The sequence below is a fragment of the Pleurodeles waltl genome, chromosome 5 (assembly GCF_031143425.1).
Source record: "Pleurodeles waltl isolate 20211129_DDA chromosome 5, aPleWal1.hap1.20221129, whole genome shotgun sequence".
Lineage (NCBI taxonomy): Eukaryota > Metazoa > Chordata > Amphibia > Caudata > Salamandridae > Pleurodeles > Pleurodeles waltl.
In genome coordinates this window covers 997,240,143-997,266,566 of record NC_090444.1, presented here as the reverse complement: position 1 = coordinate 997,266,566, position 26,424 = coordinate 997,240,143, and the positions used below count along the sequence as shown (strand labels likewise).

Below are 26,424 nucleotides of genomic sequence, written 5' to 3'. Positions count from 1 at the left end.
GCGGTCGAAAGACCGCTGAGGGTATTTTGGCTTTTGCACTGGGCTGGCGGGCGACCGCCAAAAGGCCGCCCGCCAGCCCAGTGCAAAAGACCCTTCCCACGAGGACGCCGGCTCAGAATTGAGCCGGCGGAGTGGGAAGGTGCGACGGGTGCAGTGGCACCCGTCGCGTATTTCAGTGTCTGCAAAGCAGACACTGAAATACAAAGTGGGGCCCTCTTACGGGGGCCCCAAGACAACCCATACCGCCATCCTGTTCCTGGCGGGAGAACCGCCAGGAACAGGATGGCGGTATGGGCTGTCAGAATCCCCATGGCGGCGCAGCGAGCTGCGCCGCCATGGAGGATTCTAATGGGCAGCGGAAAACCGGCGGGAGACCGCCGGTTTTCTGCATCTGACCGCGGCCAAACCGCCGCGGTCAGAATGCCCTGCGGGGCACCGCCAGCCTGTTGGCGGTGCTCCCGCCAACCCTGGCCCCGGCGGTCCATGACCGCCGGGGTCAGAATGACCCCCATTGTCTGTTTCCTATTCTCGTGTACTACAGATAGCACTCCTAATGTGGACTCCTCTTCTTCACATGGCCACCATACAGACACTGGGGTTTCCCATACACATGGGGAAATGTCTCTCTTATCTCCAAATGTGTGGCATTAAAAATAGTTTGGTTTCTCTCAAGTCCATTGGTGGCACAAGGGTATGGACTACCTGGGAGATTAGATTATGCTTCTTGGGTTTCAGGGCATGAGCCTCAATCAGACAAAGAAAGTGCATGAGCAGCTACTTTCTTCTATGATATTTACAGTCCTTTGGAGCTAGTTTACATGGGGTTTCTGTTCAATGCCCCTGGTGGATCACTCCAGGTACCATCAGTAGGCATAAGGAGCCTTTTTACACCCAATATTGCAGGTGATGGTTCCTACTGCCTATTTACATTCTTTTATGTACTCCTGCATTCCACTATTTAGCAACAAATTGGCTGTTGGGTGCTGGAACTGCCATGGGCTTCTGTACAGCCATGGTGGCCTGCTGACTTGGGACTTCATGGTGCAGCAACTCACAGTCCTCCGCAGTAAGCTACTATAACTGGCTGCATTCTCTAGACATCTGGGCCTTCATCCACTTGCAAAATGTCAGTTTGTGCAGGAGGAGCTTCGAAACTCACTCATGTGGCACCAAGAAGACAATCAGTCTACAGAAGTCCAATGTGAGATCTTCATTCAGGGTCCCCAGCAAGTCCACCCTCTTCTGATCCTGAGCGCAAATCAGACAGCTAGTCCATTAGCCTGGAGACAGAGTTCACAGAAGTTTTGACAAACAAGTCCAGAGTGGGGGTCTTTACACTTCAAACAGGGATTTGTAAGCAACTTTGTACATCTCCGACCTATTCCTCTTCTTCTCAGCCGATCTCCTCTGTACAGGGATTTAACAAAGAAGTTTGAGGGTCCTAGAACATGGCAGTCACAAATCCAGTCATGCCACATTGAGATTTTATAGCTGGCCCCTTCTTCTACCAGGAGAAAACTATCTTTCTAGAATGGACCCATTATGTTAAGGATCCTTTGATTAGCCCACTGGGACAGCAGTACAAGTAACCATCCCAGCAGCGCAGCTCAAAGCATTACTTTCGTTAAGGCTGGCTCTGCGAAATATGCCAAAAAACGAACTATAAGTAAAAACTCGTTTACAGTAAAGCATACTCATTGTATGTGTTTGTGGCCCAGCAATTGATATATTAGAACATGTCAATGACCCTTATATTTCATGCAATCGCATGTTTTAGGCACACTTCATCCAAAGTGCAAAACATTTTGACACTACAGAGTTACACTTTAGCCAAAATGAAAAGGATCCCAATAAAATTAAAAGGCCTTAGCACACTACAGCCAGTTCAATCTGGGTCACCTCTGCAAGAGTGCTACCTGTGTGCAGATGACAGCAGGGTCAGACAAAAATTATTTTCACTCAGTTTTCATATGTGTGAACACGCATGTGTTCATTTACTCTAATACTGAGATCCTCACCTCAGATTAAAATAGTGGTCCTTGTTTTGAAAGGTGAGCTAAACAGGTCATAGGTCAAAAGTATTTTCACACAAAGCTTTCAGTAGATTAATCTCCATTATGGGATCCCACACCACAGCAGAGATCCAAAACAAGAAGTCCAAAAGTGAAACAGCTGATGATTTTCATGGTTTACAAGCCTATTTTGTACATTATTGATTTTGAATGTATTTGATTACAAAGATGACGTATCAATTAGAACGCTTGTACACATCTTCAGTATAAGCACATCAGAAAGAGAAAGGCATGTTATTTAACATACATGGACGAGGTTACTCTGAGGGGGTTATTTACCTTATACGTTGCCCCTGCGGTTTGAGATATTGAGAATATTAGCTATTACGCTTATAAACCTGCATTTAGAGACAAATCTTTCTAAGAATTATCTCCAATGCATCATCATTGATAAACCTAATATTGCAGCAAACAGTACCAATTCTAAATCCATACTTTGGAAAAGAGAACAATGCTGGATCTATAAGATTATAACACATATGACAGAGCTAAATGACAATATATTGTGGCATCCTATGAACACACTGAAATATTTTCCCTGGCAATCAGGGTTTTTCATAGATACAGGAATGTCAAAGGCTGTGAAAAAAAGGGATGCGGTCTGCATTTGAGAATACGAGAATCCATGGTGATTAGCTGACGCAAGACCTAAAGAAAACCAGTTAACACTCTACAGGCTCTGGACCATCACCGGGGTTCCCCACAGAGCGAATAACCTATTGCATCTTACTGAACTTGACTATGATGAACATGTTTTAAACTGAATATAATGCTTTGAGTATTTTCATTTCATATCAAACAAAGCTGCTTTGTCTGGCGCAATGACCATGCAGTGAGAATGCCCTTACGTCACACGTCATGTGATACACAAAGGCGATGCATCCAGGACATGGAGCAGACCGAGAAAATAAAGGGATGCAGGTGGGCCCTCGTAGCTACCAGCAGAGGGTTTGCAGGGCAAAAACAGGAGCCATTTGTTCTTTTTTTCATAACATATTTTCTTGAGTTTTGACAATGATTTATGGCCTCATGTGCCCGCAAAGAAACACAGGAAGATAATATTGACATACCTATAAACATTAACAAGAACTTGCACATCTGCCCCCCCGGCCGAACACAGCAGTCCCAGTAGAGGCCCCTCAAGCACTCCATCTGTCCACCAAGGGATCAATTATGCTGATCCAGACAACTCCCATCCCCATCAGGCCCACCAAGAGAGCACCCCACAAGCTGCAACGAGGTCAACAAGGACCAACTGAGAGAGGTAGGGGCATATACACATAGGAGTGTGAGGGTCTCACTCGACAGGGTGCTGTGACTATTGTGTACCTACCATGATGGTGTGCCCATGTATTAATATGTATGAAGGGGACATAAGCTGAATCAGAATGCCTGTACCCCAGCAATCCCTCACAACCACTAATGGAACAGCTGATTGTAGCCATATCTGGCCAGGCAGGGGCTCTTGGATCCCAGGGGATGTATTTCCTGTAGCAGCCGGATGTGTGCCCTCAGCCCCTTAGCAGGTTTTCAAACTGCCTCCCTGTTTAATCTTCTCTAGGATGCCATGGACATTCCATATTACAGGGATGTGGCCAGTGGGTTATCTAACTCTGTAGGTCCCATGGTGTTTTAGGGTGGAGCTTTAGTATCATAGTGGGCACTATGGGGGGAAGAGCATGCGGCAGATCAGTACATGTTAAACACAAAACAGCAAAAAACATTCCCCAACCTCCCCCATACTTCAGAAACTAGAAGTATCTGTTGCAGGGCAGGTCAATTCAGGGCCCCAAGAGAGGACCCTGCCCAGCCTGTCCCAAGGGATCCCCATACCCAACAAGCTTAAACCACCAGAGACGATGGAACCACTGCCTCTAGGATACACGGTCATAAATGACCTGGACCACTACATGCATTGTGGACATCATCAGGCTCAAACTTTTTTACCAGTATCCTGTGAGGGCAATTTTCCTTCTAATGGAGGGCCTGGGAGCTGCCCATCCCCAACTCAAGTTTCTCTGTCCTGCCGGGAGCTTCTCCAGGATGATTTAGATCTGTTGCACATCTTCGTTGGAGTCTTTACTGGACGATCACTTCTATCTTCCTTGGACGAATCTGAGTACATGCCCAGTGGGGTGTGCGGCATCAATACGGCTTTTTCATCGGTCCATCGGAAAACCTCCTCAGGTGTCTTGAAAAAAAAGGTCTGCGAGTTGAAGAGAACCTTCAGGCGAGCCAGGTAGAGGAGCATGTATTGTAATTTCAGTTCTTGAAGTTATTGCTTGGCTGCAATGAATGATTGGCGTTGTTGTTGTACCATCTTAATATAGTCTGGAAATATCATTATGTGTTGAGATTGGGGGGGTGGCCTTTCTTGCAGCTGTGCAAACTTAAGGATTGCATCTCTGTCCCTACAGTCCAATATTCTGGCAATCGATGGTCATGGCCAAGCCCCAGGAGGAGGTCGCAGCACCAACGCCCTTTGAGCCTGCTCAACTACAAATCAAGAAGATAGGGCCTCTGAGGACATCACAGAGAGAAGCCATTGGTTGAGGAAAGTGTTCATTGATTAGCTCTTACCCCCATCAGCAAAGCCTACAACCATCAAGTTATTGTGCGGGTCCCTGCCCTTGGCCTCATCCACCCTGGCCCCAATCTCCCTGGTCATGGCTGCGAGTGTGGTTACCTTGTGTTGTAGGGCATTGACTGTGTCTTCTACCCTGGTGACCCTTGATTCGGCCTCTGTAATCTACTTAACGGCTCTCCTGAGGTCCTGTCTGAGCAGGGTGACATCTGAGCCCAAAGCTCATATCATGCAACTGGGTAATTGCTGCCAACAGCATGGCATTGTTTGGGGCAGCCCCCTCGTGTGTGCACTCCAGAAGCAGATCCCTCTGATCCTATTTGTTCATTGTGCTTTTCTTGATGGCAGGGGGCATTTTATCACTCACCATGTTGGCCTGGGATAGCCGTGGGTCCACGTCTGCCGCTGCTAGATATTAGGTACCTCTATTGACCCGCCAAACCCCCCACAACCATGTGTATAGGGTGGCACAGGTAGTCAGCGGCCTGTGCCGTCCCCTTCATCCACGACCCAAGAGGATCTACAGGGGCACTGGCATTAGCCAATCTTCTGGTCAAATAATGCCAGTGGAAATACAGCCACAAGCCGCACCTGGACCTAGCCTAGCTGCTTCCGCAGCAGGCACACACACTCTTAGTGCAGCCCCCTAATGGGGGTCACATGTTGAATATCACTGGGTGCCACCAACCCACCCGGGAGTTTGGAAAGGAACAATTAATGGACCTTGGGCAGGGCTATGTGTTGCTTCTGTCCCTGGTGCTAGACTATGTGGTGCCCCCAACCGCACTGTCTATGTCCGTTCTTCAGGGTCCTCTCAATCAGAACACTGCACTTGTGTCTCACCGTTGCAGTGCATGCTCTTCAGGGTTTGTCCATCAGAGGAAGGGGAGTCCCCAGGCAGAGTGTGAGCCCAGGTGTTAGATTTTTGCCAAATATGAGCTCCCAGCCCCTCAAGATGCAAAGGGAAGGCCCTGCCCTGAGGCCACTGCCCGTGCTGCCTCTCTGGAGAAAGGAAATATGGACCCGCACCCGTCCAAGGCCGCCGCGCAACCCTGGCCCCAGGTCACCAAGTAGTCCCTAGCACTGTGCCACTGGTTCAGTTTTGGCCACATGGCCCACCTGCAAGATGGTCTGAAGGGCCCGACTCCAAGTTTCAGCAGCGACCAAGTGCCAATTGCCCATCCTGACAGGGGAGTTCAGGTAACCCCTGACCCGGTGCAGGCCACAGGCCCCTTACCTGCACACTCCTTCTCCCTCCAGATGGTTGCCTGTCTGGTAATCGTCTTCTGGGGGGTGGGAGGAAGTCCACTTTCCCCGCACAGGCCACCAGTGTCACCCCCTGTCTAGCACTTCATAGTCATCCCTCAGGGCATTCGGCCTTCTCCTCTGCCTCGGGGTCCAGCCATGCATGGGAGGCACAACTGGGCTCGTACCAGAGGTGGGCTCCCTGGGCCAGTTGCCTGCAGGACGCAACACAGCAGGAGGCCCTGAACTGTAAATGCTTCCAGTGGAGGAGGGAATGCCCAGTATGTATCATAAGAGGCACCGGTGCTCCCTACCATCTCTTTAGGGCTTCTGCGCAGCAGCTTTAATGCCGGCTCGCTGAAGTCTGTCGTCTCTGCCCAGCACTCAGGACAGCCCCAGCAGCTTCAAATAGCGCTCACCCTCTCCTTCAGTACTGTGGGCTACAAGGAACTTAAGTGTTCACATCCACAACTCAATGTGGCCAGGCTTGCTTTGAATTAATGGGTGACCACACAGAGCTAAGTTGAGGTGCTGCTGCCATGTTTGGCAGTCAACCCATGCCCATAGCCATTTGTTCTTTAATTAAGTAAGTGAAACCTGTTATGAGGCTTTATTTTCTGGCACCCATTACTGAATATTGTTATTTTCACACACCAATTTCCCAATAATGTATTAAAAGGTCGCCCAGATTATTACCACAAACTGCGAGACTTAACTCATCTGAATGGTGAAGATAGTCCACATTTCATAATTCGAAAAGTTGTTTTGGGTGGGGAAGTTTATTTTGCTATTTATCCTAGTACTCTGCACTAAGCACATCGAAAGTCTAATTGAGTTAAGGTGTTCAATTTTCAGTCTGTGCCTACAGGGAAACGCTCCCATGAATGCCAGTGCTGAGAACATTTTCCACAACATTGGGGTAAGCGTATGATCACTGCAATGAATGATTGACTAACACCCATTGCCACACATTGTTGCTACGCCTCACTTAATGTTGTGTATGGATAGACTAATTTTGTGTGCATGAACTAAACAAATTCTGCTGTGAATCTGAGTTGTTTATTGAAAAGTGACTTATGATATATTCTTTCACCCACAGAAAGTTTCTGGTGGAAAGATTTCACATTTATTATCATTTATTTTTTATGTTGGATGCACCAGTGTCCCTGTACATATAGTATGTATGTTGTAGTGTCTAATCATAAGAATTTCTCAAGGTGAGCCAGAGACTTTACATCTTGACAATGGTCGCCGGCCGACCTGGGCAACATATATTTGGCTGAAACATGTTGATGCACTAAAGATGGTTGGGTGAATGTGACCTATATCCATCAACATCCGTTAATATAATTTTCACCATACTTTAATCGAGCCAGTGCCTCCTAGAAGAAAGTAGCCACAGTGGACATCCCTAGACTGCTTTAGCACCCTTCCTATCTCTGTCCCCTGCAGTTCGAATACATGGACATTGCATGAAGTTTCAAAATAGCATATCACTTTATTCAAGGAATTGACACTGCAAATATAATTTAATGTTTTTGACAGTGTTTGAGGAATAAATATGTCAGTAAAGAAACTGATAGAAGATGGATAATGAGGCCAATGTATTACTAGAATTGCGCTCAAAAACTCTCTGGGAACATGTGCTAATGGGACAATACACGATAATCACATAAAGATATACAACTGCAGCATATTTGGACATTAAATAATGACACAGTAAAGGCACAGCGTAATGATCATAGCCAGGATTGAATGCGTTATAATATAAATGGATCTTGGGACTTTAAGACCACAGGATATAAAGGTGGTCGGTTTTACCACGTGGTCATTTTCAAATCGGATGAACTATGCACCTATGATTAAGGCTTATGTTGATAGCCGAAACGCGTCAGGAATTATAGTTTGTTATCGCTGTTTGGAGATGGTGAATAAAGTGCCTTTCATTGCTGCAAGTTAAGCTGCACTTCTTTTGTTGGGAGAAGTCTGTTTGTGCTGTTCAGCGAGGGTGTTCCATCCCTGCAACGCCAATGCCGCCCTGTTGTGATTCAGGCTTCATACGGAGAAGTTATGCTGGATATATATGTATGTATATATATATATATATATATAGGCATATATATATATATATATATATATATATATATATATATATATATATATATATATAGAGAGAGAGAGAGAGAGAGAGAGATTTATATGGCCCATGATTATTACGACATGATGACAATCTATAAGCTTGTTATTTATTAATTTTTTACACTTGTGTGGGCGTGAAAGCAAAACTGTGAAGCATGGCATTCGTAATTAATCTTTGTCCCAAAATTTAGCCCACATCGGTAAGAGGCCGCCGATTCCGTGAAGCAGGCATGCTTGTATAAAACTATTTTCTCATGTTCCTGAGACCCTGATGTGATTTCATCTACAATTTAGAAGGACATTAAATATCATGTTAATGTAGCTCACTTATAGTGACTCATTTTATAGTAACTAGATAAGGACCTAAAAGTTATTACATTTGCAGCATGCCTTCTGCGAATACCCTGTTTCATACGGGATAAAGTATCCCTGCCATACATTATAAGGATATTGCATGTGACAGAGAAACTCCACAAGTATGTAGAGGAATAAGGTTGAAGGCTGAGTTCCTTTATAAGGTTATGGAACTTCAAAGTGACTTGCAATATCCTTATCATATATGTTAGGGGGTACTTTATCCCATATAATACATGATCACACCATCACCTTTCCCACAAACCACTTAAAACCTTTGTGCATTGCTCTTTCGTATGAAAGAGCGAGCATGTGTGCAAACTGAAGAAAAAATAAAACCTCTAATGCAAAATTAAGCACAACAAAAATCTGTTACATATTTTTTTGCAAATAGATACTATTAACAGTTAATACAAGTCAGTTTTAAATGAAAATAAAATCGGCATTAGCCCGGAAAGTGTAGAAGCATGCAAACGGATTCTAGCTTTTTCCTAACTCTCCAATGAGTGCAAAAAAAAGAAACATGTTCTCTCTGTTTGTCAGTGTAAGCTAAACGAAAAAAGCTGAAGAAAGAAAAGCAACTTTCCATTATTGTTCCTTTAATTAGCTGTGTAATTATGCTCCCTGACCTGAACCTGACTTTCATCTCGGCTGCTGGCTCTGGCATCAGGCATTGTCAGAACTCCACTGTAATAACTTTTCTTGACTGTGTCAGAAGTCGCCAATTATAATTAAATCATAGACAGACATTTATAAAGTGATTACAGAATCCAATGTATCATATATAAATAATTGATAACCAAAACAACATACCGGCTGACCCCTCCACCAGGTCTCATTGAACTTTTCATCCCCAGAAAGAGAAAATGACTTGTCCAGGGTGACGTCATACATGCTGTTGTCAATGATGCCATTAGATTCTGGAAACAATCCCTGAAGACACACAATACACAGCATTACCTAAAGGTTAAGAGAGCCAGTAACATCGTGTGTATTATTATGACATTTGATCCCTGGTGCTCTAACAGTATGCATTTTCCACTGCAAAAGAATAGTTCCGTTTTGCCAACGATTATTTCTCACTCACTATTTACAACACAACCAAGGACTGGCAAAAGTTTAAAACCCTCAACTATAGAAATGCACCTAAACCCCAAGAATTTAAAATAATCGATAGATGCTTTCTGGAGATTAAATAAGAAACAATGCATTTTTTGTACTAGGCGTTTTATACATTTTGCCAGCTCATATAGGAACACATGAACTGTTGCTAAAGATATGAAGGCGGAGTAGAGGAACCTTGATTTCTTACCTTGATGCTTCGTGTATTTGAACGCTCATTTTCTGACTCTACAGCACTGTGGTTTAGAAAAGTATTTGTAGCAGCCGTGTTTTTTTTCTCTGACGCTGTGCTCCACTTATCTCAAGGGGATAGTTTATTTATACATTTGTTTGATGAGGATATATTATAGAGGTGCATGGCATCAACTAGCTGTTTCTGGGCAGCTCACAGTTGCACAGAGGGGCTCATTTAGGAGGCCCTAGCAGCTCACTGAGCCACTGGAGCAACATTTTTTTAAAGGCTCCGGTGGCGCAGAGTGACAGCCCATGTTTACAAGGCAGCGCAAAGCCACCTTGCTTGGCTTTTCATGGCCTTGTGAATATGGACCCCTTTCCCGCATAACACTGCGTGAAAGGGGCGTTCCATGCGTGTTACTCGGGGTGTTTCCATGCAACACCCATGGAGCCCAAAGGAATCTGATGCATTCCCAGATTTAGTAGTCTGTGAATCCGTCAGAATCCTACACCACCTCAGGGGGTAAGAGTGACACATCGGGGAAAAATATATTTATTTCTCCCCATTGTTCCTCTTTCTATGTGTGCTGCGTTCTGAACAATCATCCCCATAAAGCAGGCACCCCTGCACCATGGTACAACAGTGCCTGCATTGGTGAATTGCAGCAATGTGTGCACCAGCGCAGGGGGAGAGGGCAGAATTGTGCCATATCTTGTAGATACGGCACATTTCTGCCCTTTCCCAGTGTCGATGGGTGGCCCAACAAGGCACTTGCTCTGCCACCCTGTGCCACGGGCCTTGTAAATGAGGCCCAGAGTTTGTGATCCTCTTGTGATTAGTCTGATCCGTTATTGACTCAATGGCATCAACAATTTAAATATGGTTTCCACGCAGTAATGTAATCCTTTGGTTTATGATTTGTGTAGGTAATCCACGTAAATAATTGCTTTAGATGCTCCGCTGTGCATTGTCAATATTTCGTGGGTGTTGGGTGTGTGGCAAGTGCCAATAAACCTTTCTAACGTATTCTGTAATCTATTGCACATGGTAGTCAAACATTGTTTCTATCTAGGGAAGTATCATCTGGACTAAAGATTGGTGTGGTTTGATATTTGTCAAAAAAGTAATTTGTGCTTTCACTAAAACGTCCTCGGAAAACATAGCCGCAATGTTGAAACAATGGACCCTATTTATTTTGAACAACTCACTGTTTAAGATAGGAAAAATTAAAAATAAAGCTAAGAAGACAATTAGTAACATTTTACAAATAAGAAAGATAGTAACAATCGATTGATCTGAAGTAGAACAATCGAGTGTCAATCCAACTAAACAGTTGATAAGTTTTAAAACCATACCAATCATTAGTGGCTTTGCAACCTCAGCACGTGGACAAAACACCACTTAAAATAAAGCCCTGGAGGTGCTACGAAATACTTGGAGGATTTCATTCCACAAGTCTTCATACGGCCATTTTGGCTTTGCCATCTGGGACACTGCCTGGCTGCCACAGGCACCTGGAGAAACTCTCTCAAATGAATATTCTTGAGTTCAGAAAAGAGTCCAAGATTCAGTTTAAGATTCTACCAAGAAGCACTTACCGTGACAATGGTGTAATGGTTTGGGAAGGTTTTTGTTGGATATGCGGCTCTCATGTACTTTGAATGTGTTCCACACGTCTCTGTAACATAACAGATACATTATGCTTGTAACCAGTACATGTGATATTGGATCTGTACATCACGCTACTCACTTAGAGGAACAAAAATAGACATAAAAAGTCTATAAATTAAACTATGCACAGGGGTGGATGGGAGCAATAAGCATAAGAAGCATTAATTGAAAACATTGGGCAAGACAAGACATTCATTCTTTTGTGAAAAATGGGCTGCATTTAAAATAAAAGATTGCTTTATTTAAAAGGCATCACAGGCCCTAGCAAGCCACCATGCCAGTGACTCTAGATAATCATAGTGGGTCACAATTTGGGACCTGCCTCAAGCACATTAATGAATTGAGGTTTACTATGATTCAGAACTTGGTGAACAGACCTATTAGTACATTGGTTGGGAATCAAAATTCCTCTCCATTTGCAAAAAGTCGGCAAACAATTTGCAACTACTTTTTGCAAATGGAAAATTCGTACATCAGGCCTTATGTTTGCTTACAGTGGAAACTGCACCTCTTGAAATTCTAATGAGGACTAAGAAGGACTCATTTAGTTTTCTGCTGCTGATAATATTCCATTATTTTGGGCTACAGTTCAGCTTAGGTAACGTCTTGGAGGTCTTAGTAAAATTATCATGATATACATATATCATACACATATTATAGCCAACTGTCAATGGTCATACAGGTTGTTAAAGGCCCTGAATGTGACTTAAGGGAGAGGCCCTTCAACAACTGGTATTTGAAAAAATATTGAGTTGTAAGTATTCGGAGACAGAAATACCTGAAAAGGAATTTGATACAGAAAGAGTTCTTTTAAGTAACTATAACTTGCGCCCTAAGGTAACTATAACTCGCACCCTTGCCATGCACAGTTTTCTTATCAATCATTTTATGCCAAATGTTATAGTGATAATATCAAAAATGCCAGTCAAGATCTCATCAATGATATAATATGTGGAGTAATTAGGTGCGCATGGCGAAGGCGCGAGTTATAGTTACCTTAGGACATGAGTTATAGTTACTTAAAAGAACTCTAACTATAAATGCTGAATTTCTATGGTTTTGTATGAGTACATTCAGAACCTAACTATAACATCCCTGTAACCTTTGTTTTTTTCAGTGAATTTCTATGCCCCTCACTACGAACATCTTCTGGCCGTGGGCAGCACAGGTTGGCCACTGTGTCTGTCAGTGGATCTGTGAGTGGGTGTATGAGTGTTTGAGTGGGTGTGTGAGTGAATGAAGTAGTGTGTGAATGAGTCTGTGGTTTTTCTTTCAAATTTTTCCACATTTGCGAATAATTCGTGAACATTCACGAATTTTCACGACTATCATGCATGGTGACGCACAATCATTTAAAACCTATAATATGCCCCAAAAACACACCTTTATCACACCCCACATGTATTTAATTAGAAGCCCCGGGGTCTGGTGGTCCCCAGGACTTGGGGGTCCCAAAGGTCCCCCTTCTCTTTTTATTACACTTTGCCAGGGGGGGGGGGTTGGTCCCTGGGGTGGGGGGTCCATGGTCCCCCCACATTATTTAATTAGAAGCCCTGGAGAGTTGTAGTCCCCGGGGCGTGGGAGCACCAGGGGCCCCCCATATATACTTTAATTAATGCCCCCGTAAGTGGTGGTATCAGGGGCGCAGGTGGGGCATGGCCCCCCTTCATATATTTAACTAGAAGTCCTGGGGGGTGGCGGTCCCCAGGGCAGCGGGGGTCACAGTCCTCCCACATATATTTAAAACAAAGCACAGGGGCGGTGTTCCCCAGGAGGTGGAGGGGCCGTGAGCCCCCCGCATATACTTAACTGGAAGCCCTGCAGAGGAATGTATGATGGAACAACTAATGCGAGAGCCATGCGTGCCTGAACAACATGGTGAAAACAACGACCGCATTGTTTCCATGCAGGCCTTTACCACAAATGCCTTTACAACAATTTTTCGTTGTAAAAGCATGCCTATTAAAGTCATGTGTGGAATGGCATGGATGTTTCTAGCATGCCACCCCCTCACCCGCCCTAAAAACATAATTACCTGACCCCCACCCTTAAAACACAACTACCCTGATCCCCCACCCACTCTAAAAACATAACTACCCGATCAGTGCCATAAAACATAACTACCCCGCTCCCCACCAGCCCTAAAACCACTACTACCCCACCCCCCACCTGCCCTAAAAACACTACTACCCCGCCACCTCACCCACCCTAAAAAACAGAAACTACCCCAACCCCCACCACCTGCCCTAAAAAGCAGAACTAACCCAACCCCCACCACTTGCCCTAAAAACATAACTACCTCAACTACCTGCCCTAAAAACGTAACTACCCCGACTCCCGCCCCTTAAAAAAAAATGGCATGCCTGCCCTACAAACATAACAACCAGACTCCACCCTAAAAACACAACTACCCCGCCCTGCCCTAAAAATATAACTAGCCAGACCCCCCACCCACCCTAAAAGCATAACTACCTGACCCTCATCCTAAAAACACAAGTACCTGACCCCCCAACTGCCCTAAAATGACAACTATCCTGCTGTCCCACCCCCTAAAAACACAAATACCCTGACCCTCACCATCCACCATAAAAACACTACTACCACAACCACCCACCCACCCTAAAAACATAACTACCCTGACCCCCCACGTGCCCTAAAAACATAACTACCATGACCCCCCACCCACCCTAAAAAACATAACTACCCTGACCTCCCACCCCCACCACTTAAAAAAATGGCCCAACTCCCCCAACCCTGCCCCATTTACCTGACCGCATCCTCTCCTGATGCACTGTCCCTTTTCCTCTGCCTTACCATGCATATGCAGTGTTCAGCTCATGGGTGGTTAAGGCAGAGAAAAAGTGCTGCATTGTTTCGGCAAGCGTCATTCCGCTTGCAATGTAAACGACATTGTTGTTCTGGACTCACTGTTCCGGATGTTTTCCCGTGGGGAGGTGGCGGTCCCCGGGGCACAAGGGACCACAGCCTTCGTGCATATGTTAAAAGGAGAACCCCGGGAGGTGGCAGTCCCCAGAGCTGTGGGAGGGCCAGAATGCCCCCCACACAAAATTATTAATGCCCCCGGGACCTGCCCACCCGGGGGCCTATAAAAAAACAAGCACGGGAGCCTGTGCTTGTTTTTTTTATTTTTTTTATTTGGCCACAAATTCAAGAAGCTCACAAACTTGTGGAAAAAAAAATAAAAAAATGTTTTTTTGCTATGGGGGTCCCTTTGGAACACCCCCCCCCCAACAGTCCTAAGGGGTCAGGGTCTCTCTACTGTGGCCCCTTTTAATTTATTTTTACTTTTTTTCTGGGACGAGTCTCAAGCCTAGTCCCAAGATGGCTGCCAACACTTCCTGGTTTGAAGTGTTTATAGCCAATCAGAGCAGTGCATTTCCATGCACAAGTTCGTCTTTGTACGTGAATACCTTGCGGCCAGGGATATACAAATTTGAATTTCCATACATTTTTCAAAAACTACTGAACAGATTTATTTCAAATAAACCAAACCGTAATCTGCATACCGACAGCTAGCTTTCTGCCAAATTTGGTGTAATTCCATCCAGAATGTTCGGCTTGTAGTCATGTATAAAGAATTCTATGGAAATTAACATGGGAAACGCAACCTTTTTTGAGCCCACGTTTTCCTAGCCCCTGCTTGACAGATCACTCTGAAACCATCCATGTGCAACAATAATCACTGTACCATAGCTAATAGGTATATCCCATCCAAAAATACAATCTATTTTATATTATAACATATTTAAATTGCAGTACATCACATTCAAATACTGGATATCTAGATCCCATTCACGGGGGCTCTTTTCTGCATGAGACTTGCATTACAACAATTTAAACCAAGAGGGCTAGTTTCCTTATAAAATACGATCTATGCATCAACCTTAATACCCGTCATTATGCCCATGTGAGTATTTTTAAACGTCTTGGAGCTCGGCCTTCCCACCATTTACTCCATGCCTCCCTAAAGATGGAATTAATCTGTTCAGTGAGTTGGTCACACAAGAACTAAAGAACTTGTATAGTAGCACTAAAAAGAACCAAAAGGGGTGAAATAATCATCTCAAGGAATATTAAGAGTGTATGAAAAAACTGTTCGACCAGAATGAATGTGTAATCAGAAACTCCGATAAAGGGGGGGAATATTGTTTTGTGACCGATGGAAGAAGTATCTAACTGAAGCATATAAGCAATGGAACATTTTGTCATGTTATGAGAGAGTGTTGAATGATGCATTAAAGAGTATTAAGAAACAGTTTAGTGATGAATTGAATGATTGGCTTAATCACAAGCTATTAAGTTATGAGGAACACCAGCTGAAAATTGCATATGCAAGAACTCCAGAGTTTTACTTGATACCTAAAACACATAAAGACATGGTCAATCCTCCAGGTCACCCAATCACTTCAGCTATAGAGAGTGCATTTGAAATTACATCAAGATATATAGATAACTTCCTTAGAGATTTTGTCAGTAGTTTGCCATCATATATACAAGAAATAGGAGATTTTTGGGGAAAGGTTTTTGACATCCTGTGGGAAGATGTGTATGTATTGATGATGATAGATGTAACAACCCTTTACACAAGCATTAAGCATGTAGATGGGTTAAGAGCTATGGAACAGTTTTTGAGCACTATATCATTTAGGTTGTCGAAGCATACTAGGATGCTACTCACAATGTCTAGAAGTTGTTTGGAAAACAATATTTTCCTCTTTAAAAATGAGTTGTTCAAGCAGATCGGAAGCAAAGTGAAGGGTATCTGCTTCACCCCCTGTTATGCAAATTTGCATATGGGCTGGTGGGAGGAGCAGGTGCTCCAAAAAGAACATCAGGTTGAATGGTCCCAAAATGTTATCTTTTGGTGCAGATTTATTGATGATAGTTTTGCAATAAGGAAAGGCCTGTTGGATGAAGCCAGGAGATTTGTGGAGAAATTAAATAACAATGTTCTTAATTTACATTTCACCAGCACGATCAATAAAACTGAGGTGAATTGATTTTCCTAGACCTGGCATTATATGTGAAAGGAGGAAGATTACAAACTAAATTGTACATAAAGCCAACCTCAGGGAATATAATCTTACATGCAAGTCATCAGCCACAGAATTTGTTGAGAACTGTTCTTTGTGGAGAATCCCTGAAAGTTAGAAGAAACTGCAGTGAGGAACATGAGGCGGAACAGGCCTTAAAGGATATGTCTCAAGGGTTCAGGGAAAGAGGTTACACCTCAGAGATTATTGAACAATTAGTAAAGCGAGAAACAAGACAAGAGAACAGCTGGTTTTCGAGAGAAGAGCAAGAAGAAAAAGGAAGAGGGAAGATTTTCCCAGTTTAGATTGATCACTAAATATAACAGACAAAAGGGTGCAATCCATAAGATAATGCAGACATACTGGCATTTGGTCAAAAATAATCCCATCATAGGGAATGAAGCACCATGGAGACCAGGTGTGACTTTCGGAAGAGCACACGCAATGAGAGACCAATTGGTCAAAACCTCACCAGAATGCTTTAAGAAGAATAACTGGCAGGGAGGTTTGAAAGGCTTTAGAAAATTTGATAAGAGCAAAGCATGCCAATATGGAGTAAATGCAAAGGAACTGGAATTGCCTCTGACTAAGAATAAAAGGCAGATTCAAGGTTTTTATCATTGTAAAACTGAATTTGCTATTTATGTGTCAAAGTGTCCCTGTATGCTTCTGTATGTAGGCAGCACTACTCTCCATGTACACAAAATAATTCTACAACACTTAAGACATACATTACTAAGCAATACAGAATGTATCCAGGAGGGCGCATCTTTGAAAAAAACCCTATCAGTGAAGTGGGGGTTCTAACTTCTTATGTTGTAGATTCTGTGCCAAGAAATATAAGGGGTTGTAACCTGGAGAGAACATTAGGGCAGTTAGAATCCCACTACATAATAGAACTCAACACAAAAAGCCTGGGAGGATTGAATGTTGAGAAAGACATGCACACCCTCCTTTGAGGAGAGTCTTCATCCCTTTCCTTAAGAAGAAGAGAGGCAGGAGAGATATTGTTTTGACAAAACATTTTTATAATTCACTAGAGCACCAAGCACTTAAGGACGAGACATGGAGAGACTGCAGTGATAGGCTGTATCTGGGTAGGAAAACTCAAGAATGTGTTTGAAATAGGAGGGGGCTGATAAGAGGAGCACAGAGAGGGAAATTAAAAAATACAAAGCAATAATTCATTGTGCTGAAACAAAGTATAGGATAGGACTATAATGTTAGTAGAGCGCACATGGGCATAATGACGGATATTAAGGTTGATGCATAGGTTGTATTATATAAGGGTCCTAGCCATTAGGTCAAATTGTTGTAATGCTAGTTGCATGAAGAAGAGAGCCTTCCATGAATGGGATCTAATTGTGCTATAGATAGCCAGTATTTGAATGTGATGTATGGCAAATTTAAATATGAGTTATAATATAAAAGAGATTGTATTTTTGGATGGGAAAAATGTATTAGCTATACTCCAGTCAAAATTAGATCTTTTGTAAATAGTGAAAGAAATATATTTTTATATATATCTTTTATGTAATTATTTACTACTTTTGTATTGAAATAAGGGCTATTTTATATTGAATTGCAGAGTATATAGAAAATAATGAAATTCAAACACTGAATAGATTTCCTTTAGTCTATTGTTGCTGCCTTTTGCACTTATGTTACATGCGCTTTCTAATGGAGCTGTGATATAAGGCCGAAATGCGTCGCCAGTGAGCACGAAAGCACTTTAATAAAAGTTACACTGCAAGCACCTTCAGTGTTGGCGTTCTTGCTGGGAACCTTTGAGAGATTTAAGTTTCAAGGATTATATATGTAAATATATATTTATGTATATTAAGACACTATGGGGGTCATTACGACCTTGGCGGGCGGCTGATCTGACCGCCATGCGGCCGCAACCCCCGCCGCGGCCATTTGGAGATCCCCGCTGGGCCGACGGGCAGAAACCTGGTTTCCGCCCGCCGGCCCAGCGGGGATCATGGCCGCAACATAGGAGCCGGCTCCAAATGGAGCCGGCGGTGTTGCAGCCGTGCGACCGGTGCAGTTGCACCCGTTGCGCTTTTCACTGTCTGCATAGCAGACAGTGAAAAGCTGCATGGGGCCCTGTCAGGGGGCCCCTGCATTGCCCATGCCAGTGGCATGGGCAGTGCAGGGGCCCCCAGGGGCCCCACGACTCCCCGCTCCGCCAGCCTTTTCCTGGCGGTGCAAACCGCCAGAAAAAGGCTGGCGGTCGGGGAGTCGTAATCCCCTGCGGATTAACACCGCCGGGGCAAAAGTGGCAGAATACCGCCAGCCCGGCGGTGTGACCGCGGCGCTTCTGCCGCGGTCGTAATACACCTGGAAGCACCGCCAGCCTGTTGGCGGTGCTTCCGTCGTTTTAGCCCTGGCGGTCCCGTACCGCCAGGGTCAAAATGACCCCCTATATGTTTGTATGTTTCTAAAAATATTAGCGTGAAACAATGTTTTTTCAATATTTTTGTACTTACCTTTATAAGGATAGGAAAAGAATATTTTTTTAAACAATAATTTTGGCAGAATATTTCTGTTACACTATATTGTTAATTCCAATATTGTGTCAGTTATCCTCAACAACTAGTACAGCCTAAGGCACAAGGGATAAAATGGTATTAGAACATTTCACTCACTCAGAGCAGAATGTTTTAAATTAAAAGTACAGAAACTGAAAGCCAAAAATCAGAATGTTGGAGAAGAAGGCCTATACCAACCGTTATTGGCCTTACCCACTAAACTGCCCTCAATAGAACTCCCAACATTCCATTTAATAATGCCTAATACTTCATGGTTACTTACTGAGTTTTTCAATATTTGGCATCAGTGAGCTCCAGGTCTGTAGATATTCTGCTCTGAAGCCATCCAGTGAGAACAGAATTACCGGTGGAAGAGTAAACCTGAAATTAAATAAAAGTTGAATTGTAAGATATATTTTTTCTGATTTATTCAAACGAAGTACAATTTGCAGTTTTGTAGACATTGTCCATATTAATAGTCCCATATTATTGGTTCAAAAATATATTTGTCAGATGCTAATAATATGGATTCTGCATAGTTGTCAAGCAATCAATGAAAGGATATAGGGGGTCATTACGACCTCGGGCGGCCGCCAATGCGGCCGCACTCCCGCCGCAGCCATCAGGAGATCCCCGCTGGGCTGGCGGGCGGAAACCTGGTTTCCACCCGCCGGCCCAGCGGGGATCTCGGCCGCAACACAGGAGCCGGCTCCAAATGGAGCCGGCGGTGTTGCGGCCGTGCGACGGGTGCAGTTGCACCCGTTGCGCTTTTCACTGTCTGCATAGCAGACAGTGAAAAGATGCACGGGCCGTGGCAGGGGCCCCGTGACTCCCCTTTCCGCCAGCTTTTTCATGGCGGTGCAAACCGCCATGAAAAGGCTGGCAGGAGGGGGACTCGTAATCCCCAGGGCAGCGCTGGAGGATTACTCCCGCCGGGACTGAAGTGGCGTGAAACCGCCGGTCCCGGCGGTGCGACGCAGCACTTCTGCAGTGGTCGTAATACCAGGGATTTCACCACCAGCCTGCTGGTGGTGAAATCCGCCAAAACAACCCTGGCGGTCCAGGACCACCAGGGTTGTAATGACCCCCAGAATCTTGACACGATGGTGAGCCTGAAAAATCTGTGATTTGATTCTAATTCGGAAAGTGGCAAAATAGCAACACTTGACAGGAAGATATCCAAGATGTAATGGGAGTCACTCGTTAGTTGTTTTTTTTTAACCATTTTTTGTGTATATTTTCTCTTGCCCACCGTTCTGTAAATCGGTTAATTTACAAGAGGCTCAGCAGGGATGTTCAGACAATGTTTATTTTTTAGTCTGGTTCATGTACAAGAAATTAACCATCTCTGCCTACAGGATGATCCTTTACATGGGGTGAAGGAAGGGGGGACCTTTGAGCTATTTTGTTGAGATTAATCAATTGCATTTGAGGGGCAGACCTTGAAATACTTTTGATTGCTGTGTTTACCTACGGAGCTGAATGGTCGGCATTCAACAAATGGCCTGCTTGCCCCTTCCCATTGCTCTTTCATTGTGAGCAATTGACATATTCACTGCCAGATTTCTAAAGGTTTCGCATCTGGTTTGCGTTACTTTTAAAACGCAGACCCAACCCATAATCCTTTTCAGAATTTACAAACCATTGCATATTGAATTTGTGTATGAAAGTAAAAGTAGTACAAATCAGCTCCAAGTGGTGCTTTGTATTACTCTCCATAGTATGTGCCTTCTATGGGTTATACATGTGCATCCCAGTGTAACAACCCATGATTTTTTACTCAAAACCCTATCTACTAACAATAGTAAACAAGGGTCTGCACCAAAAACAAATGCCCCTTGAAAGCAGGCATTAAAAAGAAGAAATGCTTTTATTTATCCCATCTTTTCCCACTTTACATGTGTTCTGCACTGTACAGCACACATACAAAGTAGGAAACGTTTTCAAGTTAGTCTAAGCCTGGTATTTTGCACTGCAAGGATCTACTTCCAGTACAAAATCTATGCTAGACTCATGCAAACATCTTTACAATAAGGTGCAAAGGTGTGTGTGTGGTGCTCGGCAGCCTGATTGTGTTCCAGTGCTAGGGAGCTAGGAGGAGAGATCCATATGTCTGTAGATATCGTGCTTTTCTGCTCTCTCCTTGTCACATAAAGCAGCGCAGCAGTTTTGGATGTCACACTGCGCCGTGTGAGAGGTACACAAATCTGGTCCTAAATGTTGTCCTGAAAAGCTAGGATTAATCATCCCTCATGGAACAATGCTAAAGAATTCTGCTCCAAGCAATGCTTGTTCATTTCTTCTAATAAGTGCTCTTCACTGACCTTATTTAGGGAGAGTGGAGAGAATCAATTTGTGCTTGGGTATATTGTTTAAAAAAAAAAAATATTCCCATGCACTCAGTGTCCCTTAAGGTTGCCATTTTCATTACACTACCACAGTGTTATGCACTGCACTAAGAAGAGCTTCCTGGCCCCCATGGGTTGGCTCTTTCATCTTACCTTATGTGCATTGACTGCATTGTTATGTAACCATGTTGTGATGGAACCAAAATGAAACCATACAATATTCAGGCACCATTGATGATGAAACACAAAACACTGGGCCTGATACACTAAGGCAAATATACACATCTGTATGGAATCACGTTTATTCACTCCTACACCTAGCGGTAGCTCTGCACTTTTTTGCTATTCAACATTTCTGAGTGAACATTTACACCTAAGTCTACTCTTACATGTCTCCATCCCCTCAACTGAGAGATTGAACCTCCTACAACAGAATGTATTAGTGTGAAGTTGCTACTGGCGTATTTTCACCTTTGGTGGAGATCTAATGCAGCGAGGTAGAAATCTCCTTTATGGAAAGAGTAGAGAAAATAATAAACATTATTATTCTTTAAAGGAAATTCAAAAACAATGTTTAAATGCATATTATATATGCACATATATCTAAAATATTTATTATTCAGCTGGAAATAATGAAATCATTTTACAGCACATAAACTCAGCAAACTATATTTGTATTAAATAGTACAATAATTTAATTATAATATAATTTAAAATATAAAAATTCAAATAATCATTTTAAAAAACTATTTGCCTCTACTAAACTTTTTTTATTTTTATGCAACATTAGTAGACGGTTAAAAAATGCATATTTTAAAATAGTAATTTTCAAACAATAATTAAAAAAACTATTCATCTTGACTAACCTTTTTATTTTAATCAACATTTAGTGGGTTTGGTTACATATTACATATAGGTAGGCTTTTATGTGTTTAGATCAAAGTGTATATTGATAATAGTGTGCAGAGAAATGTATCTACACTTGAATCAACATATGTATATTGACATAATTAGGATACTACAATTGAAACACATTTTCTTTGAGAGGTTAGTTTGTGGCTTAGGGGCTAACTAGACCTCAATTTATTATCTGTTTATATTTGTGCCTGACACTACATGCAACAAGATGTGGATTTGTTTATGTCTAAATGAGCCTGTTCTCAAAGAAATCCTCCTAGAAGAACCTTTAGTAACAAATTCAATAACCTTCCACTTGCACATGGTATTACATGCATTCACAATTGTTCACTTTTCATATGTAATTAGTGTGTTCTGACACCTTTAGTTAACATTAGGACAGAACAGCCGAATTAATATTCATGTAGTAGGTTAGTGCCAATGTTATATGTTGATTCTTAATACTCATGTGATTTGTTGAAAATGTAAACATTTTTCACATACCATGCCAGCTTTACAGTTTCAGTGCTTTCTTATGGAGAAAGTTCCTATATAAACCACTGAATTTGTGGGTGAGCCAGAGAAGACTTTCTAGACTGCTCAATTTCTTACTGATTTTGTTCCACATTTGAGACCTAGGGCCTAATTACAAGTATGGCAGTCCATGGCATTCCTGCGGTGGTGTTCAGTCCGCCACAACCTTGGCCGTCCAACCAGCACATTACGATGCTGGCCAGCACATAGCCACCACCTCCAGGATGATGAATCCCAACAGGCTGGCGGTGGTGCAAGTTGTGGTCAACCACTACGATGCCAAGTTCGGCACCTTTGTGCTGACTACGACTTGTCTTTCTCCTGGCTTTTCCATGGTGGGGACCTGACATGGAAAGGCCGTCAGAAAGGCAAGGATGAGGCTACAGGGAGGCCCCTGCACTGTCCATGCATGGGCAGTGCAGGTCCCCCCTGTCAGCATACTCAGAATGCACACTCTTTGCCAATGCAGACAGTGTGCATTCCAAGTGTGCTGCCGGTGCACACAGTGTGGCGGAATTGGCCTCAGCTATTCCTGAGAGTCAAAGACAATGATGTTGCAGTGTCTCTGCTTGGCGGCCTAGAGGGGAAATCATAATACGGAGGTGCAGAGGCCCCAGCTTGGTGGCCACATCCCACCATCATATTGGAGGTCCGGCGGTCGGACCGCCAAGATTGTAATTACCCACTCAGTCTATATCTGATTTTGTCTATTATTCTGCATTGTTCAATTTACTGAAAGCATTCATGTCAATTATTTTTTGTACTTAAATGAGACTATTATTTAATATTGTACATTTGAATTTTTGTAATAAACCTTCATTTATTTCTATATACTGGAATAGAAATCACTCTTTTTAGAGTCCATTTTTTACTGACTGTATTTTGAAATGGTGTTTCGAATTTTGTCTATGGGACACATTGCGTTATGATTTGTAGTTAACTCTGTCCCCAATCCACCCAACATGTGGGTGCACCATAGAGATGCAGATTTGCTAGGCGTACAGCTTGTTCACAATACAAAAGTTTGTTAATTTACGAAAAAGTTGACATCTTTACCCTAATTTTTATTGTTTAATTATGATGTTATAATTTTTTATAAAAGCATAATAAATATTTTTTTCATTTAAAAATATACATTTGTAATTTTAAATGTGAAACTATTTTTATGTTTATCCTATCAGCTGTTATTTTAATTCTGTGCCTCCATTATTTTATATTGAAATGTGTTGCAGTGTCAGTGGTTTACCATGTGTGGTGATTGACTTAACCCAAGGCTGAGTTGGAGTGATTTGAGCTTTAGGGTTACAGTAACCCTAGAATTGTATTTGTGTGAATTTTAATTGTCTTCATCTTTTGTCGGTGTGTATTTTACATTACCACGTTCCTCCCAAATTCCTTCTTAAAGTTCTCTAAACCCCTTCTATTTAGTAATACTCATTCAATAATCCCCCATTAGTCCCTGCTTCCTCCACATGTAGTACTAAAACATATACCTAGGTGTGCTGAAACCTCTGTCCAGGAAAGATACGTAAGGCAGAAGCAAAGGCAGAGATCTTTATGAACAGCATTTTGTGAATTGCATTTTGTAACACCTGACTAGTGCTAATTTACAAACTACCGAAGCTCTGATGAATCCAACTCTTTGCACTACAGCAGCGATGACCATGAGTGGTGCTTTGTGCTTTTAGGTGGTGAATTTACCTAACCAGGCCTGGTGTGTGTAATATTGGAGTCATAAGCAAACAACCCAGGGGTCTAGACCAGTAATATGCAGAGCTAGAGAAATGCACTTTTAATACTGTGGTCATATTCTTCCAATCATTCATTAAGCTTTATTCGCTGGTCCATGGAAGTCAAAGACAATGCTGTGCCTATTATATGTTGTGAATGATTGCACACATTGGAAGAACTGGATTGCCTCAAGCTGAATGCTGTGGGCAGGGTTAAGGGTCCACTCCAAATTCAAAGTGGTAATGGGTGAGGGGGTGAAGGGCAGAAAGAGGAGGATGATAATGGCATTACAATGGAGGCATGTATTATATAGTGTAGGAAATTGGGTTGTTGTTTAAGGGGGGTGAAAACTCTTCTCAAGCAACAAGCACAATCCTTGTCACGGTGAACAACAAAAGTCAATAAATTAACCAGTGCTTAACCCTCTGAGAGCTTGCCAAAAAAACAGTCAGGCTTATGTTAGAGGCACTGTGTTAACTATTTAGCAGTATACAAATAGTTATCAATTAAAAAACACAACACAAGATAAATCTCACACTAATTTAGACAAATAGAGTACATTTCAATGAATAAAATTAGACCAAAATGACAAAAATCCAATCAGTACGAGAAGACATATGTAAATTCAAATCTTTAGGTAAATTCACCACCTAAAAGCACAAAGCACCACTCATGGTCATCGCTGCTGTAGTGCAAAGAGTTGGGTTCATCAGAGCTTCGGTTGGGTGGCCATCAAGGGCATCAGAGTCTCAGCACTAAGAAGGCTGGTCACTGTCACAAAGAGTCCAAAACTTCGGGATTTCTCCTTTCGTCAGTAGAGGAGCCCCACTGATGTGAGCCAAAGGACCAGGAGAGGGGGTCACCTCTTGGGGATCAGGAACATACTCCAGCAGAGGCCTGTATGCCTATTTGCATGTCCAGGTGCAGCAGGTCAGCTGCATGTGCTTTGAGACATCTGAAGTTTGTGGTGTCCTTGTAGCTCAGAATAGGAAGTCAACCCAACTGACCCTTTGAGTTACTCAGGTAGCTTGGGATGAAGGGAGCAGGTCCAGTCTTCTTTATCAGAAAGCAGGGCATGCCTCAAGCAGCAGGCCATTCATCCGGGAACATGGCAGGCCTCAAGCAGCAGGGCAGTCCTCAGGTAGCAGCAGGGCAGTCCCCTGGTAGCACCAGGGCAGTCCTCTGAGTAGAAAGGCAGACTTCAAGTAGAAGGCAAGAACCAGGAAAGCCTCAAGCAGCAGGGTTATCATCTGGGAAGAAGATAGCATTTCTTCCATAATGTATGCAGGTCCAGGAGTGTACTGAAGAGTTGGTCTGAGGGTTCAATATTTCTACCTTGTGTCAAGTTACACCTTGTGCCAGCCATTGAATAGGAGGAACTTCTAGGCTTCCCCCACACCTGGTTCTGGAAAGTTCCTTTCTTCCCCTGCCAAGGCTTCAAGAGGTCTTGGTTGACAAAAATACGGTGTCAAGTTCCTTTTTGAGTGTGCTGGAGGCAGCCCTTTGAATTGTAAAAGGGACAGAGAACAGGTCTGCCCGACCCATCCTGGCAGGTTGGCTCATCCTGCCAACACTAGTCACCCTTTGTCTCACTATATGGGAGGAATACACAAAAACAAGAGTCATGTGTCCCAAGACATAGGCTGCAAGCACAAAATGGTTAGGGTGAAAAAAAGACAACTTTCTAAAAGTGATATTTTCAAAATTGTGACTTAAAATCAGACTTTACCATTAGAGATTTTCCTAAATTACAATTCATTTGAGGCCAAACATGACAATAATACCTTTTCCCAATCAAACATTAGCACCTATAGTAAGTACTAATAAGTATTAAGAGTGTAAAAATTTAACCCAATTTAATCCTGTAGATGAGGTAGGCCTTACATATTTATGAGTTGACATAAAAACTTAAAAACTCATATTGTACTTTTCAAATACAATGCAGCCTACCCTGTGGGCTGTTA

At 43.0% G+C, this 26,424-nt stretch overlaps 1 protein-coding gene across 2 annotated transcripts in view; it reads right to left on the bottom strand.

The window, feature by feature from the left end:
• ENPP3 (ectonucleotide pyrophosphatase/phosphodiesterase 3) overlaps window positions 1–26,424 on the bottom strand; it is a 709,815-nt gene that overhangs the window by 416,335 nt on the left and 267,056 nt on the right. For both annotated transcript variants that reach the window (XM_069235161.1, XM_069235162.1), the window contains exons 7-9: window positions 19,234–19,331; window positions 11,290–11,369; window positions 9,208–9,327 (exon numbers count right to left, since the gene is read on the bottom strand). In XM_069235161.1, coding sequence (XP_069091262.1) covers window positions 9,208–9,327; window positions 11,290–11,369; window positions 19,234–19,331 — 298 coding nt within the window. The remainder of the gene's footprint in view (window positions 1–9,207; window positions 9,328–11,289; window positions 11,370–19,233; window positions 19,332–26,424) is intronic.